This window comes from Metarhizium brunneum, chromosome 1 (assembly GCF_013426205.1).
Source record: "Metarhizium brunneum chromosome 1, complete sequence".
Taxonomy (NCBI): domain Eukaryota; kingdom Fungi; phylum Ascomycota; class Sordariomycetes; order Hypocreales; family Clavicipitaceae; genus Metarhizium; species Metarhizium brunneum.
The window spans coordinates 7,975,600-7,991,591 of record NC_089422.1 but is presented as its reverse complement, the minus strand read 5'-3'; the positions used below and the strand labels follow the sequence as shown (position 1 = coordinate 7,991,591).

Below are 15,992 nucleotides of genomic sequence, written 5' to 3'. Positions count from 1 at the left end.
TCAATTGATCCGTAATCAATGGTGTCGCGTGGGCCCCTGGACCGTGCTTGGACGTTTTAGTCCGCCTCCCGTGCCGACGGGAGCACTGGGCACAATCAATGCATAGAACAAATACCCCAGACATTATCCAGGCCAAGAAGATACCGGCACTGGGACTGTTGACGCGTAACTGCCCGCCGACTCCCCACTAACCGGTGGTCACTGTCCCGCCTGGTTTCATTCATTCCAGGTCCCAGTGCCATCGAATGTCTGCATGTGGTCCCTCCCGTCCGTCTCCAGTCAGTTCAGTAGCTCCGTAACACCGCCCACTGCATATCAAGCTCAGACATCCCAACCCCCGGTTGTTTCTTCTCATCTTTCCTGGTTATTAACAATCCATGTGCCCTCAACCTCTTGCTTTTCACAAAACTCATCGCCAGCGGTCCTGCGACATGGGCTTGCGGACACAAATCCATCTATTACCACTCCACGCTGCCGAGACACAAACCTGGCTGATTAGTCTGGTGGTTGTCCGTAGCTGAATTTCGACTGCATCCTTGGCCTACAAATATCCATAATCGACTAGCTTTCACGGGTATTTGGTGTGCTTGGTGCGTCTCTCGACTTTACATTTCCAACATGGTGGCACTTCGCGACGGCTCAAAGGCGCAGGGTGAACTTGGAGATGATTCGGATTTGATCACGCCAGACCCCACGGAAACAACCCATCTTCTGGCTACGGGCGTCGAAGGGAACGACAATATTGTCACTGCAGGCGGTGTCAAAGGTACCAATGGGGGCTGGGATGGTCTGGCTGACTTTGAAGGATTGCCCTGGTGGCGACGGCCATCGGTGAGTGCTCCAGCTACAAACTCAGGCAACTGATCTCTCGTTAACCAGACGGGTCTAGGTATTTTGGTTGCTGGCGCCGTATTCAGTCTTTACTCTTGCTTTTGGAAGTGTCATTGTACCAAAGTTGAATTTGTAAGGCACCTCTTCAATCCGCACATGTTTGCGCAAGCGCCCGTCTTGCGCGTCGTGATGTTGGTTAACATGATTCTCCGAATCCGTACAGGATTCTCGGCCTGGTATGTCAGCATTATTTTGCAAGCCAAAGCCATCTGCATCCGGATCTACGAGTCAACCCCATCACCATCGGTGCCGACAACCCTCAATGCAGAAATCCAGAGGTTCAGAAACGCGTCGCGACCTTCATGCTGGTCATGAACTTTTGCACTGGTTTGCTCAGCGCCTACGCTGCCCCTCGGCTTGGACACTTATCCGATAGATATGGTCGTCGGCGATTACTTGCTCTGGCATCCTGTGGTGGATTGCTAGGCGAAATCATAACCATTCTCGCCGCCAAATTTCCCGAGACTGTTGATTATCGTTGGTTGATCCTTGGATCCGTCTTCGATGGGATGACCGGTTCCTTCACGGCTGGAAACATTCTGACTCAATCATATGCTAGCGACTGCACACCGCCATCCAGACGTGCTGTGGCCATTGGCTATATTCATGCCTGTCTCTTCACAGGCTTGGCCGTGGGCCAGCTCTTGGGCGGAGAAATCGTCAGGTTGACAGGAAGCTTGGTCTCAATATTCTACGTCTGCCTCGCGGCTCACTCCTTTTTCATCGTGTTTGTCGCATTTGTTATCCCTGACTCATTGTCTAAGAAGAAGCAGCTGGCCGCTCGCGAGAAGCATCGCAAGGAAGAGGGGGAGCGCAGAGCACGACGGACATCTTGGTTTTCGTCGGTACAGGAGAGAAACCCATTCTCGTCTCTCTCTGTTCTGTGGCCCCGGGGTCGAGGAACCTCGACAAGACTTCGCCTCAACCTCGTAGCCTTGGCCACTTGCGATATGATCATTATGGGAACCGCCATGGCCGCCGGTCAGGTGATCATACTTTATGCTGAGTATGTGTTTGGCTGGCAGACTCCCGAAACCTCGCGCTTCGTCGCCGCCGCTTCCTTCTTCCGGGTTATTGTTCTGATGGGCATCTTCCCGCTCATCAACTACTTCTTTCGAATCCGCCCTGCTGCCAAGAGAAGACGGGAATCTGGCATCACTCCTGTGGATAAGAACAGCGGGGCCGACCATTTGGACATATGGATTCTCCGTATTGCCTTACTTTCGGACATTTTGGGGTATATCGGGTACACCTTTGCCAGGGCCCCCCTGCCTTTTGTCGCCTCTGCCCTTGTGACTGCGTTCGGCGGGCTTGGAAGTGCAACTAGTCAATCTGTTGTTACGAAGCACATTCCTCATGACAAGGTTGGCAGAGTTCTTGGTGCAATTGGCATGCTCCAAGCTCTGGTCAGAGTCGTTGGGCCTGTGACATTCAACGGTCTATACGCTGCGACGGTCGGTAGCTATCCACAGGCTATTTTCGTCGCTCTTGCTGGTCTATTCTCGTTTGCTTTGCTCTGCAGCTTTATAATCACGCCGTTTGGTAAGTTGGGTTGATGACGAGATGCAAGACCTTCCGACACTAACTTTGAACCATAGTTCATTGGCACGAGGACCATGAAGAAGAGGAGGAGCGTGAGCCGCTCAATGGAACTGCATCACAAGCAGTTGGCCCTGCTGGTACTGGTTTTCCTTGCGATGAGGATGAAATTCGGTACTGATGTTTCAAGATGCGGCATACCTTATACCTTTTACTACTCGTGCTTCTACCAACTCATAGATCTTCATATATATGTCGCTCCAGTTTTGGAGCTTGAATGTAGATTGTACATAATCCGCCAGAGGGCACACACTAAACTCTCAATATTAGCCAATAATACGAGCCTTGGCCTCGGAAGCCTCAAAATGACACATGACGATAACATGGAGAGTTACAGTCTAGGTATCGGTCACGAATTCCTGCGGAGATGCATTACAGGGCGAGCATTGGCCCATTCGGTTGCACCTCACTGTGCACATGATGTATATACCTGATACACCAATACACGCTTAAACTCACCTCTTTTGCCTCCCGGCCCTCGAACAATTCGCTCTATCGTTATTGGGCTGCTCAAGACTAGGTCGGCAAACAACTTGACGCGCGGCGACCATCTCGGGGCACTGGAGTACAGACATTTAAGCGGCTTGCCCACTGAGTCGCTGACGGGTAACTGGAGATGTTCCAACGATGACGGTGAGAACTAGACTCTTTGGCCGTTGGCTTTGTAATGCTTTGTTGGTTGGCTGTAAGTAAAGACCAAAAACAATCTGGAGATAACTACAGATGTACCTACCGAGTAGGATCTGGGTCAGGGCCAGGGGAATGATCGACAACATTGAAAGACATCTGGATGGACGGAGTGCTCCGGTCAATGTTCAATGGTGAATGGCAAGTGGGGCATCTCTGCAATAATGGAGTACTCCATAGTCTGGTGGTTGACGGTTACCAGCTGGCGCATAAAGTATGCAGCCTCAGACTGGCGAATGGGGCTCAACGTCACCATTACACCAGACACCAGACTGCTCCTATCACAGCGTGCCCCCCCGGCGCCTCTCAAACGCCTCTTTTTTGTCTATACCGTCTGGTGTTTCCCGTCTGGATCCAGATCAGCCTAAGCATTCTTTAACTCCTGCCATAGAATGCTTCGGTCTGCGTTCGGCCTCGGCAGATATTTCCCATCGCGGTCTCTCCACAGACCCATCATGACATCGACAAAGACAGAAGGCATGTCAATACACTTCGGGCCTTTCGAGGTCACAAAACAGGTGCGCACCACATCACTCGCCGTGAAAACCCCAGAACTATACTCCTACAGTACAAAGGGATCCCTGACCGTCCGATGACAAGGTGTTCCTCACAACACCCCATTCGTATGCCCTCGTCAATCTCAAGCCCCTCATCCCAGGCCACATCCTCGTGTGTCCCCTAAAATCCCACCTACGCCTTACAGACCTGTCTCCAACCGAAACGGCAGATCTCTTCGGCACCGTCCAGCTCACGCAGCGAATGCTGGCGCAGAAATATCTTCCCGAACCTGGAAACCTGCTCTCGGGGAGTTTCACCGTCGCTGTGCAGGATGGGCCCGACTCCGGCCAGACTGTCCCCCATTTACACGTCCACGTGATTCCCCGTAGGAAGGGGGACGTGGGCGACAGCCCGGATGCCATTTACGTCAAGATGTCTACTGAGGATGGGAATATCGGTGGTGCCATGTGGGATCGAGAGCGTCGCCCCGCGCCCGCGGGCCGAATGCCGAGAATCGAGGACGCGGATCGTAGCCCCAGGACCCAGGAGCAGATGGAAGCCGAGGCGGACGAGTATAAGACAATTTTGAGAAATCTGGGAATAGCGTGACATTGAGAGGCTGCGGAACAGTAGCGAGGCGCATTCGGTGTGCTAGTTTGCCTAGTAATATTGTGGATCTATTCGAAGGTGTGGTTGCTTCTCTGCTATCTGTCTTTTTTTTCCTTTTCTGGTCATGGGCATGGACAATTCTTCATCTAGTACGGAGTACGAGGCTAGAGGAGAAGCGTGAACGCCGAGTCTAAGCATGCGGGTGAACATCAGCATTTGCCACGGCTTTACGGAGCTCGATATAGGCGTTCAACCACCTTTGACCACCTTTGCTGGGGGACCCTTCCATGCCGTGTCCCAAGTCTCTTCTACGAATACGAATAGTTTAGGGGGGAAAGACGGTGGCGACACGTCAAGTCCATGCAACGTCCAAGAGAGTGCCCGGATACTAGCTACCGGGCATCATGTGGGTGGGCGTTTGCATTCTCCCTGAACCTGAAAACAGGATTATGGCGAGGCAAAATTGGGAATGACCAATAACGAAATTCCGTCAGCGTCGCCAAAGAAGGCTGGATGAAGTTGCGGCGCAAGCCCAGCGCATTCAACATCGAAGCTGCTGTACAACAAGAGACAACGCCAGTACACTCATCTACAATAGGTTCGGCAAGGGTAGAGGGAGCCGCCACCCTAGCGAGAGGTGCTTGCTGGTGACATGCTGGTGTTTCGGTGCGTAGTTTGAAGAGCCTCGACCCGAACCAGAGTACATTTGCTGCATGGGCTGACTGCGTCTATTTTTGAATGCAGGATGCTCGTAGATGCTTGGCGAACAAACCACCGGTATCCGGACAAATAGAAAGTGCTGCGTCGCTATGCACCAGCAGCCCCAAGGTCGCATTGAGTTCTTCCTTTCAGTTTTGAAACAATATTCATTTCTCTGGAAATTTTCAACCTCGCCATCGGGGTAAACGGTGTTACACTATTGTCGGTCGGTCGGTCGGTCGGTCGGTAGATGTGATGTGACAGGATTCCAATCTGCGTTTACGTGTCACCAGGGGATGCCGGACAATATTTAGGTCACAATTGGCCGAGGATCGCGAGGCGATCAAATGCAATCGATTCGGGGCATTCCCTACTTTCGTCTAATGGAATAAACCCATCATCATGAGCGAGATGAATGGAACTCACGGGTGTGGATTGTAGTCGAGATCTGCGCTCCTGGAAAGCACCAGCAGGATACAAGTTGGCATCCATATGAGGCTGCAAACCACGCTGAAATTAGACAATGCAGTCGTAATACCTTTTTTGTAGCTATCTCTTTAGCTGCCTAATGGCTCGCGGGACCTCTTCTGCCATACAATTTTCTTACTTACTACTTACTTAAGTAAGTAGGTAAGCGAGTCCCCGCGAGCCATTGGGCAGCTCAAGAGATCATGGGACTTATATCATACAGGGCACTCTGCGTCATCTAGCAAAGGCGTCCCCCTACTCGTGTCATATCTCTCTTTCCGTTGTCTCTCCAATTAGAGTTGAAAAAAAATGCTATAATGTGCCGCGTCTTCCGAATCACATTGGTGCATATACCCAATGCCGGGTTGGAACATTGCAGATTGCAGGATGTCACACATTTGTGATGACTGACATCGACTAACGGAGAGCCGTGTGACGTTGGACGGAGGCTACTCGGGGCCCACCCAGTGCGCTTTATGAAAATATCCAGAACGGGAGCTAGTGCAGCCCCAGCCAGTATATGCTGTTAAGTGCATCAAGCATAGAGGTCGCATTGCGAAAACCGGGGCTGAAGAAGCCACAGCAGACCAGGGTAGACTTGCGATGACGGAGGAGGGGCAAATCATTGAGGCTGGCCCCACCAAATTGTCTTTACTGCTTGGCCTGGGTTCCTGATAAGCAGCGGCTGGCTGGAAAGCCGGCGCCAGGACAGTGGTAACTATTGGATGGACGGACGAGCGCGTGCATGATGAAAAGTAGCGGCACCTGGGGCCTCGGCCAGTCCCAGCCCTGGCGACGGTTGAGCCCGTATCGACAGGTTTTGGTAGCGTGCAGACAGCCGGAACAAGCATTCAATTCAATCTTGTTGAAGCGCTCAACCCCACCGCCGGGACGTGCGTTGCAGAATGCAGGTGATGGGCAGCGGAATTGACAAACGCGAAACAATGCTTCCACGTGATCTAAGCCGCTATCACGAGCAGCGATGGTGGCCAGAAAACGGTCAGTAGGAGCAGATCAATGCCCCTCCCGATAAGAGTTGCGGTCTGGCCTCGCGCATCATACGCATCATACGACTCCGTGCTGATCTCAATCATCACTCGACACCAGTCGTTGGCTTGAGGGGGGCGTGGCGAGCTTGGAAGCGATGCAAGCTTGGGGTTCGAGACTTTTCGTGTTCAACAAGGTCATCAAGACTCGGCTTAATGTTTCATGCAATGCAGATCATGCAAGCCAATATTGGACCATCCAGTCTATCGACAAAGGCGGTGGGCGAAATGGGAAATAAAAGCTCCTTGTCGAGGCGTGGAAATCTCTAGATATCAATATTCTTATACGCGGGCTGTAACCTCGATGTCTGTGTGGCGCAGTCCCGCCCTTAACTGGGATACCAACCCTCGGCTGATGAACTCGGACAATAACACGAAAGACTAGCCGGGGGACAAAAAAAGACGAAAAAAAAAAAAAACCAGGGATGACTGGCTGCGCGCGCCACCTGTCTGGTGCAACAAGGTGGAGCTGACCTCCGCCGCCAACAATCAAGCGTGGACACAGTCACTGGTTAGTCTTCGGTCTCCGTCGATGGAGAGAATGGGGACATGCATCGACAACAAGGGCTACGGCGGGCCGCTAGACAAAGGACGGAAACGTGTTGAACAATGGTATTCAAATGCGGCAACTCGCGATGCGCCCGCTGAACTCGGCACTTGGCATGCCAACTCGCAAGACGAAACCGGATATCTGGACTCTTGTGTTGCACGACTGAGACATTGGGGACAAGGTAAAGAGGCGAAACCGGCAAGCAAGACATGTTTCGCCTTTTACTCCTTCCAGTCTGCATCAGTTCGCACTTATGGCACTGTCCGGCCCCACATGCCACATGCGCTAGAATTTTTGCATGGCATGTTTCTGTTTACATGCATGAACTGGTTGGTTTTTGTCCACCCCTCCCCTCCTTAGTTCTACTCGGTCCTTCAAGGGGCTCCACCTTGAACGCCGGTTCCTCGCCGACAGCCCGCCTTGAAATACTGACATGCCCACCGCCATCCCCAGGACTTTCTCCCTCCCCCTCCATGCCTCATCTTTTCCTCCTCAGCCATCGCAATCTCTGTTGCTTTTGCCACTTTGCGTTCTGCCATTCGAGTGTGCAGAGCGCTAAATTGCAAAGCCCGTCTTTCAACGCCCAAGCTCTTCTCTTGCGTGTTCTAGGACGGTAGAGTATTCGCACCGGTTGACAACTTTTGAACAAACCTCGCCTCGCACACGCCACCTCATCTCGATCTGAACAAGCATCAAAACACTGGCCTCTTCCGACGACGTGCCTGTGTCTTGTTGTAAGCTCTCACTGCGCAACAAAATCATGGCCCTAACAAAGCAGGTCAGCCCCCGCAATCCAAATGATTTCCCGACTCTGCAGCTCTTTCTCCTAGGTATGTATGCCGAATCTCCGCCTCCCATCGGGTACGAAATTCAAATCTTGCGAGTAACTGCTGACAACTAGCAGCTGTTGTTCGTCTCGCTGAACCCATTGCACTTACATCCATATTTCCTTACGCGTGGGCTCTCGTGAAGAAGTTCCAGATTGGAAACGAACAAGATGCATCCTTCTATTCTGGACTCCTCATCTCCTCCTTCTCTTTTGCCGAGGCCCTGATGGGCATGTACTGGGGCGGCTTATCCGATCGCATTGGTCGCAAACCCGTACTGATGATCGGTTGCTTGGGGACCATGTTCAGCATGGTCATGGTAGGGTTCGCCTCCAACATTTGGATTGCTTTACTCGGTAGGGGCATAGGCGGCCTTCTCAACGGCAATATCGGTGTCATTCAAACAATGGTTGGTGAACTCGTTACCAAGCCCGAGCACGAACGTAAGTTGATTCTCTCTTTCTTCCCTTGGCAGTGTTTGTTGCCCCTTCAAACACGTACTGACAGGCCACAGCTCGCGCTTTCGCCGTTATGCCCTTTGTCTGGAGCATCGGAACCATCATTGGACCTTGTATCGGCGGCACATTTGCCGATCCTCACGAGTCCTGGCCCAATGCGTTCCCCAGAGGCAGCATGTTTGAACGTTACCCGTATCTTCTCCCCAACCTCCTTTGTGCAGCTCTATTGCTCGTCAGCATTGCTTTGGGATTCGTGCTCCTCGAGGAGACACACCCGGACATGCAACCCCGCGTGCTGTTACCCGCGGATACCTACGTCTCAGAAGAGACTCCGCTGATTGAAACTTCGGACGCCATGAAACGCCCAGCGGTAGACCTTCGAGCCGAAACGTACGGAACTCTCCGAACTGTCAACGAGGATGACGAGTATGACAGGGGGCGAGAAGTGTATACACAAGAAAAGTCTGGTTTGACCAAGGTTTGGAATAAGCGTGTTGTTGGGTTCATCATTGCCTTATCCATCTTTACATACCATTCCATGACATACGATCACCTTATGCCAATTTTCTTCGAAGACGATCGTATCGTCAACAAGAACACCTCCACCCTCTGGGCGATTTTCAGTTCCTCCGGTGGCTTGGGGCTCTCCCTCCGAGATGTGGGAATGATCATGGCTGTTAACGGGTGCATTGCACTGTTTGTTCAGGCTGTCATTTTCCCCATCGCGGCAGAGAGAGTCGGTGTGTACAAGCTTTTCCTCCTTGTTACTGTCTTACATCCCGTCGTGTACGCCGTTGTCCCCTTTCTGCTCCTTGTCCCCGAGTCTCTCACCTTCCCCTCCATCTACATCTGCCTTGCAATTCGCAATATCTTCTCCATCACACTATACCCTCTCCTCCTCATCCTCATCAAAGAAGCTACACCTACATCCAGTGCTCTGGGCAAGGTCAATGGTTTGGCAGCTAGTGCTGGCGCTGCTTGCCGAATGATTGCGCCTCCCGTTGCAGGATTCCTGTACACTTATGGCAGCAAAATAAACTGCACGGCTCTGGCTTGGTATGGAAGTGTCGTTGTTGCTATTGTTGGCTCTGTGCAGTGCTTCCTGGTCCCTCGGGAGCGGAACCTCGAAATATCTGAAGAGTGTGCTTCGCGACCACCTTGCAATGAATACAATGCTCTAACAGCCGAAGTCTCGGACGAAGAGCAAGAACGAGAATGACAGCCTCTTATCATGAACTGAAATTATTCGTTATTTTTTATTCCCTAATTTTACGCTAATATGGGATGAACACGCTGTCTTTGAAAAGACACTGTTCTGAACTATTTGCTTATTACTAATTTGGCATTCTGTTCAAAGAGTGACCATCATGTCACAGTTCCACGACGCGCGCACTTCTGAAAGTTGTTCGATGATAGCGGCCAGTCGGGAATATGTTAGAAAGCACAAGTGGGCAAAGAAACGGTGTTAGAGGTGTTGGAGAATACCCCATGGTAGATAGTTTGGGCATGATGCATATGTACGTTGGGCGTTTGGAGCGTGGTTTATGAGAAATGTATTTAATTTTTTTGGTCGTTCGGACTTTTTCTCCTCATAATATATGGAGGGAGATAGGTATATAGAAGACATGGGGTAGTTGAAAATAAACATGACTAAAAAAAGCAGAAATCCGTTCACTCTGGTGTATTCACAGGGATATACGCAGGAATTGAACCGATGTACTCAAGTCGATACATATAAATGTGGGGCTCTGGCGCAGGGGGATGGTGTTCGCGCTGGAAGCCTCAAGGAAACCAAAGGATGCGGAGCCGCATTGGGTGTTGCTGCACAGAAGAGTTTGGTGACTGTATTTACATAATAAAGAGCTTCTTAGACCAGTTTTTATCTGTAACTATTTGGACTATTGTCATGTGTAGCATCACATCAGTGAGGCTGCGTGAAATAATAAGCTCGACCACTTGGAGAAATTTTCGCCACAACCGCAACTGGAGCACGAAATCCATCAAGTGAGACGTCGTCTCATTTCAACACTCTCCCACACATTGGTAACATCACGCTTTCTCTGCGACGAGGAGAGTGGTGCCTCTAAATCAATAAAGGCAACTCATTAAACACTCTATCAAGTCTATAATCAGCAAAGGACCCTGCGGTCGTCACCCTCCAAGAATGAAGATTGAAGAGATCGTCGATAGGATGGAAGAAGCCAGCCTCGAAGCAGAGCCCAGCACCGAGCAAGCGGCAACACCAGTCCAAGATGTATCTCAACCAACGAAGCCAGAATTACCGCCCGGCATGGCATCCCACCGGAAGCAGACCTTTGACGAAATCATGGCTGACCTGAACAAGTCCCCGCTGTTCATGACCGACATGGAAGAAAACGACGAAATTGCGGCCTTGCAGGCGCTCAACTACGAGGGCACGCCGCTTGAGAACGGAACCGACTTTAAGATGCGCGGAAACGAATGCTTCAAGGTACGAGGCTACGTGGACGCGAGGGAGTTCTACACCAAGGGCATACAGATTCTGTCTCTGGAGGAGCGGAAACGAACCCGCGGCGAAGTCACCAGGAACCCCGAGGGCGTAGAGGACAGCGCCGAGGAAATCGCCGCGCAGAGAGAGGTCCTCGAGGCTCTGTACGTGAACCGCGCGGCGTGCCACCTGGAGCTGGACAACTACAGGAGCTGCTGGACCGACTGCGCAGCCGCGCTGCGTCTCAACCCGCGCAACCTGAAGGCCTGCTACCGAAGCGCCAGGGCCCTCCTGGCAGTCGGCCGCGTCGAGGAGGCCGACGATGTTTGCGCGCGCGGGCTGGCCCTGGACCCGGACAACAGGGGCCTCAAAGAAGTCGCGGGGCGCATCGTCAAACGGGCAGGGGAGCTCGACGCCAAGAACAAGAGGGAGGCGGACAGGAGGGCGCTGCTCAAACGGCGCGAGACGCTCCTCAGGGCGGCCCTCAAGGCGAGGGGCATCCCGACACGGACGACAGCCCAGCCTCCCGAGATGGGTGACACGAAGCTCGAGCTTGTGCCGGACCCAGACGACCCGCGGAGCAGCCTGGCGTTCCCGACTGTGCTGCTGTATCCCGAGCACCTTGAGTCAGACTTCATCAAGGCGTTTAATGAGACGCAAACGCTCGAGGACCACCTGTCGTACGTCTTTCCGCTGCCGTGGGACAAGGAGGGCGTGTATACCGCCGCCGGGGTGACTTGCTACGTGGAGACGATGGGAGGGGGTGTGCTCAAGATGGGGAAGCGGGTGCCGCTGTTGAAGGTGTTGGGCACGGGCAAGGTTGAGGTTGTGGATGAGGTTGTGAGGATATTTGTCCTGCCCAACGACAAGGCCGATGCGTGGGTGAACAAGTTCAAGCAGCAGAAGGCCGTGGAGATGGGGAAGGGCGGTGGTTCGTGACGGGCTTTGTGTAGGTGCATGGACTGCTTTGTTTTTGAATACATGGCGTATTGAAAGATTTTTTGGTGGGCTGCGGTGGAAAAGGACGATAGAATGAGGGCATATGTAGTTTTTTTTCTCGAGGTGAAAAAAGCTTTACCGTTAAGGAGACAAGAGTCAACAACACCTACGTGCACACGTCCTCTCCAATTCCAACTGCTCACTAGCACTATTTCCTTGTACCATATTTGCGTCAATCTATGATGTTCACCCCATATTCAACACTGCCGCTTCACTTAAATGGATTTCCTCCTCCCAGGGGTCCAAACGAATGGACCTGCTTGGCTTCTACATCCGTCATCAACCACCCCTTCTCCTGCCCCCGTCACGAACGTATTGGTGGTGCCAGAGGAACCAGCCTCGCGCTCTTCCATACATCTCTGTTCGCTCAGATTGGTGCCCCTTGGGAGTCTGCTCTTCGGTAGTGATGTCCTTGTTGACTGGCTGTGCCTGGGCGTGGAGTCGTAAACACCATCGCAGGACGCATCAGAGCTCAGCTTTCGTCGTTTCCTACACCTCGTGCTGGTTTCGTAAGAATGAGATGTCGAAGGTATTTGTCTTGACCGTCTAAGGGAAGTCGTTTCTGGGGCCCTTGCAGCAGGAAAATACTCGTTGGCATGGCTTGACAATACAACTCCGCTGGTCTGAGCCGGCCGTCTTATCGCGCTGGGCTCCGTCCTTGGCAGCGGGTAGAAGCCTTGGTCGTCCGCTCGAGATTTATCATTCTGCTGCTGCCTTCTTGTGACTGGGTTGAGGTAGGTCTGCGGTCTGCTAATGGGTTCAGTGTTCATTCGGGGGGTTCCTCCTATAGTCGTAGGCCGTGGTGTGCGAACATTCCGCCCTGGAGGTCGCTGTGGGAAGATATAGCTTGTTGCACTCTGCTTGGCAGGTCCTTGTTGAAGCTGTTGCGCTTGCTCCGAAACTTCCTTGATCAATTCCTGATTGATGGTCATACTAGAGAAGTGCGCTGAATCTGGCGATATGCACTCGGATGGAAACCCAGGACCGAACAGCGGAATCAAAGCTGCCGCGAAACCATAGCAAAAAGTGGCACATACAGCTTTGGCACATTTGTATGGCATCCAATACCCTAGGAATATTTCTAGCTATACAATACGCTCAGCACCAAGTTCATACAGGGGACGGCATACCTTGCGCAAACACTGCCCCCCCTGTGATGCTGGGACAAATATCTCTTAGCCCAGGATTCTTGTCCAGCATTTGAGACGGCCTTGTCTATGTTATATTAGACTTGGATAAATTATTGCCTTCGGAGTAGGTACTTGCCTTGGGATACCCCATGCATTTGAAGAAGGGGGTCATTCTAACAAGACCTATGTTGTAGTCCCACATGACTGTGAACACGACAGGATTCCTTGGAATCTGAAAGGTATATTTGAAAGCTAGTTTCTTTTTCATCAGTTACAATCATCGTATGGATGAGACAATCCAAACCTTCGATACATTCTCGGCCAGTCTTCGCGAAGAAGTCCTTTTTGGAGCTGTTGTAAGGAATATGCTCATAGCTCTTCATGATGGATCCAAACTGCGGGATATTGAATGCTGTTATTTCCTGCCTATTTTTCTCATCGACGCTCTCAAATGGAGGAAAGTTCACTGGTCCTTGTGTGCCTGGTGTCGAAAGCAAAATTTGCTCGGTGGGCGTGATACTGGGTACTCGGTGTTGATCACTGTTCAGTACTTGGTACCGATGCCAGGAATTAGAGACCCTTGAAGAAGCGTGAGCTATTTTGTCACCATTCCCGCCGCTTTCTTCGGGTTCAATGGGATTGAGAAGCTCATTGATGCGCAACATGATCAAGGGCGCCAGCTGCTGTCGCTTGTGACACTATTCTTCATGCGTTGGAGACTCAGCATAATAACCGTGTTATCGGCGGGTGCTTCGTGGTTCAGATCAACTGTGAATACCTCCTTTGTCTGAGCATTAGGAACATACCGAATGGCGGTAGTATCCAACCAGTTCTTTCGAGGGGCCGAGGAAACGTGTACTTGCTTGGGTGCTTTCGTTTGTCCTTCAGGCGATATCCGTCTGCAGGGAGGCGACGCTGACAGGCTTGTTTGTGAATTACACTTGCCGCTTTATATTTCTCTTCTTCAGGCCTGTGTCCTTGAGCTTGAGGACCGAGATGCCTTACAAGGGAGACGTGCAATGGTGATGATTCATGATATTGGAGTGGCCCGGATGAGAAGTAGAGATATTCACCAAGCTAAAATCTCTTCTGTCGTGGGAGAATGCGGACCGATGAGCACGGTCATCAAAGTACCATACTATATCGCCTGAAAAGGCGTGTGGCGACACCAACATTTCTCCATATTCCTTGACGAGATCGATATGTCAACTGGGTTTGCTTTGCCATCTGTCAAACACGAGCGACACCTCAGCAGTTGCAGCCGACTCGGCTCATATCTAATATGAAAGGACCCGCTTACTACCCGGGTATTTCCTCAGAAGCGTGATACGGGAGTATTTCAGTCACATCACTGTGTTGTGGATATCTGAATGAGCCCGTCTTGACAGGCTCTCAGATGCCATGGCGACGCGGTGACGAGACTATTGTTGAGCTTCTTGAATGTCCGATGAGATATGCTTGTACGTATAATTCTGGAGCACATGCCAGATGTAGAGCAGGTCCCAACTTCAAATTGGGCGCAGGGCGAACAGACGTGTGCTGTTTGGCATCAGGATGACAACAAGGATCCCATTGCGCTTTTCGGGTGGCTGCACTCTAGCAAAGCCTTAAGCACCCTGACTGTTACAACGCCGCGGGAAGATCTTGTTCAACGAGGCACGATATGTATAATAACATTAGGACTGCCAGCCAAGTTCTGTGCTGCGGCACCTGCTGACAGCACGTGGATGGAACCTAGTCGTGGGATGTTTGCTTTGAAGGGGTGAAGCACAAGAGACATGCTGGACGAAGAGCATCTCTACCCTCACCTGCGTTTGTTCCTTGGGCACTCTGGACCGTTGCGAGATGCGATGGAGCAAACGGAGCTCGATGTCGGGGGGGCTTGTCGTCTCCAAGTTGCTACCTGCACGCCATGTTGTACTAGAAACCTCACCTGTCCGGAGAAAGGCCGCGTGTAACTCGAATGTTTGCGGTGAAGCTCCATATCCTAAATGTTTTGGCGGAAAATGTCTCTCATTGATGCATTGCCTTGAGACAATGAGCTGAAAAACGTGCAAAAGGGGCCCGTTCCCAGGGGCTAGAAGCATCAGGTTTCCCGATGGAATATTGCTAGAAGACGTCCAAATGTTCCGAGGGCGTACAGACACATGGCGCAGAGACAGAGCCGAGCGATTTAATTGTAGGAGTGAATCACAAAATAAGCAAGGACGCCCGCCTCGAGGGAGTTGAGCGTTGATTGCAGGAGACTTGCAGGCGTACACTGGGCACATCGACATCTGTCGTCAGGTTTCTGTCGCACATGAAAGGACTCCATATACACTCAATTGGGCGCTGTCTATTCATTGCCCGCAAAAACTGCAACCGGAATCAGCTTTTAGTCTTGCCCGAGCTATACATAACACACTCGCTCACTGGCATGGTGTTTGAGAATCATGGCGTCTCGTCGAACATGACAGCAATGCATTGCACAGCCTCGGTGTGTTCGCGCTTTTGAGGGAGTGTACTTGATGATTCCTGTGGGCTGAAGAGACACTGCCAGACACTTGCCGTGCCTTTCATAACATACGCTGTACCGGGCAGCTATCGGTCTGATATGGCGACACAGGAACTGTGAGGTGTCAATCTCACGTGTCTGTTTGTCTGGTGTTGCACGTCAAGCATTGAACCCATCAAAAGTCTCCAGCGGCAAGGATGGCAAGGTGGGTCACAAAAATGGGTCATCAAGTGCCAAGTCTGTGCTTTTTGCCTGAGGCAGCAAAACACGGCCCCTGGTTCCTGGAATCCAGGGTCGAGGGAGCACACAGTCAGAAGACGCCTTGGCCGGCCACTTGGCCAGGGAGGCGCGTCCAGACTTTGTCGACGCGCATCAAAATCGGTCTGCCACAACAATAATCATAACAACAACAACAACGACAACGACAACCCCAGCATCGGCTTGCAACGGGCCATGTCAACAAAACCCCGCTGACCAGACCAACCTCAAATCTTATCGCGCGAGTCGAGCTACAACTCGCCGATCCACTCGTTTCTGTCCGTGGTGTATAATCTTCATGTTCAATTGTTG

At 51.7% G+C, this 15,992-nt stretch overlaps 5 protein-coding genes across 5 annotated transcripts; 4 read left to right on the top strand and 1 right to left on the bottom strand.

The window, feature by feature from the left end:
- Nucleotides 1-618: 618 nt before the first annotated feature.
- On the top strand, nucleotides 619-2,611 carry G6M90_00g024270 (uncharacterized protein; the record flags this gene model as incomplete). Its single annotated transcript, XM_014692668.1, has 4 exons — nucleotides 619-831; nucleotides 890-963; nucleotides 1,055-2,433; nucleotides 2,490-2,611. 4 exons carry the CDS (start codon nucleotides 619-621, stop codon nucleotides 2,609-2,611), a joined length of 1,788 nt encoding a protein of 595 aa, XP_014548154.1.
- Nucleotides 2,612-3,632: 1,021 nt separating this feature from the next.
- Nucleotides 3,633-4,284, top strand: aph1 (Bis(5'-nucleosyl)-tetraphosphatase; the record flags this gene model as incomplete). Its single annotated transcript, XM_014692669.1, has 2 exons — nucleotides 3,633-3,695; nucleotides 3,778-4,284. The coding sequence occupies 2 exons, from the start codon at nucleotides 3,633-3,635 to the stop codon at nucleotides 4,282-4,284; spliced, it is 570 nt and encodes a 189-aa protein (XP_014548155.1).
- Nucleotides 4,285-7,807: 3,523 nt separating this feature from the next.
- mfsB_2 (Major facilitator superfamily multidrug transporter mfsB) lies at nucleotides 7,808-9,551 on the top strand (the record flags this gene model as incomplete). The annotated part of the gene is made up of 3 exons (XM_014692670.1): nucleotides 7,808-7,877; nucleotides 7,952-8,317; nucleotides 8,389-9,551. The coding sequence occupies 3 exons, from the start codon at nucleotides 7,808-7,810 to the stop codon at nucleotides 9,549-9,551; spliced, it is 1,599 nt and encodes a 532-aa protein (XP_014548156.1).
- Nucleotides 9,552-10,496: 945 nt separating this feature from the next.
- Nucleotides 10,497-11,738, top strand: CNS1 (Hsp70/Hsp90 co-chaperone CNS1; the record flags this gene model as incomplete). The annotated part of the gene is made up of 1 exon (XM_014692671.1): nucleotides 10,497-11,738. One exon carries the CDS (start codon nucleotides 10,497-10,499, stop codon nucleotides 11,736-11,738), a length of 1,242 nt encoding a protein of 413 aa, XP_014548157.1.
- Nucleotides 11,739-12,013: 275 nt separating this feature from the next.
- G6M90_00g024230 (uncharacterized protein) lies at nucleotides 12,014-13,311 on the bottom strand (the record flags this gene model as incomplete). Its single annotated transcript, XM_066129936.1, has 4 exons — nucleotides 12,014-12,867; nucleotides 12,929-13,013; nucleotides 13,065-13,180; nucleotides 13,233-13,311. The coding sequence occupies 4 exons, from the start codon at nucleotides 13,309-13,311 to the stop codon at nucleotides 12,014-12,016; spliced, it is 1,134 nt and encodes a 377-aa protein (XP_065985818.1).
- Nucleotides 13,312-15,992: the final 2,681 nt, after the last annotated feature.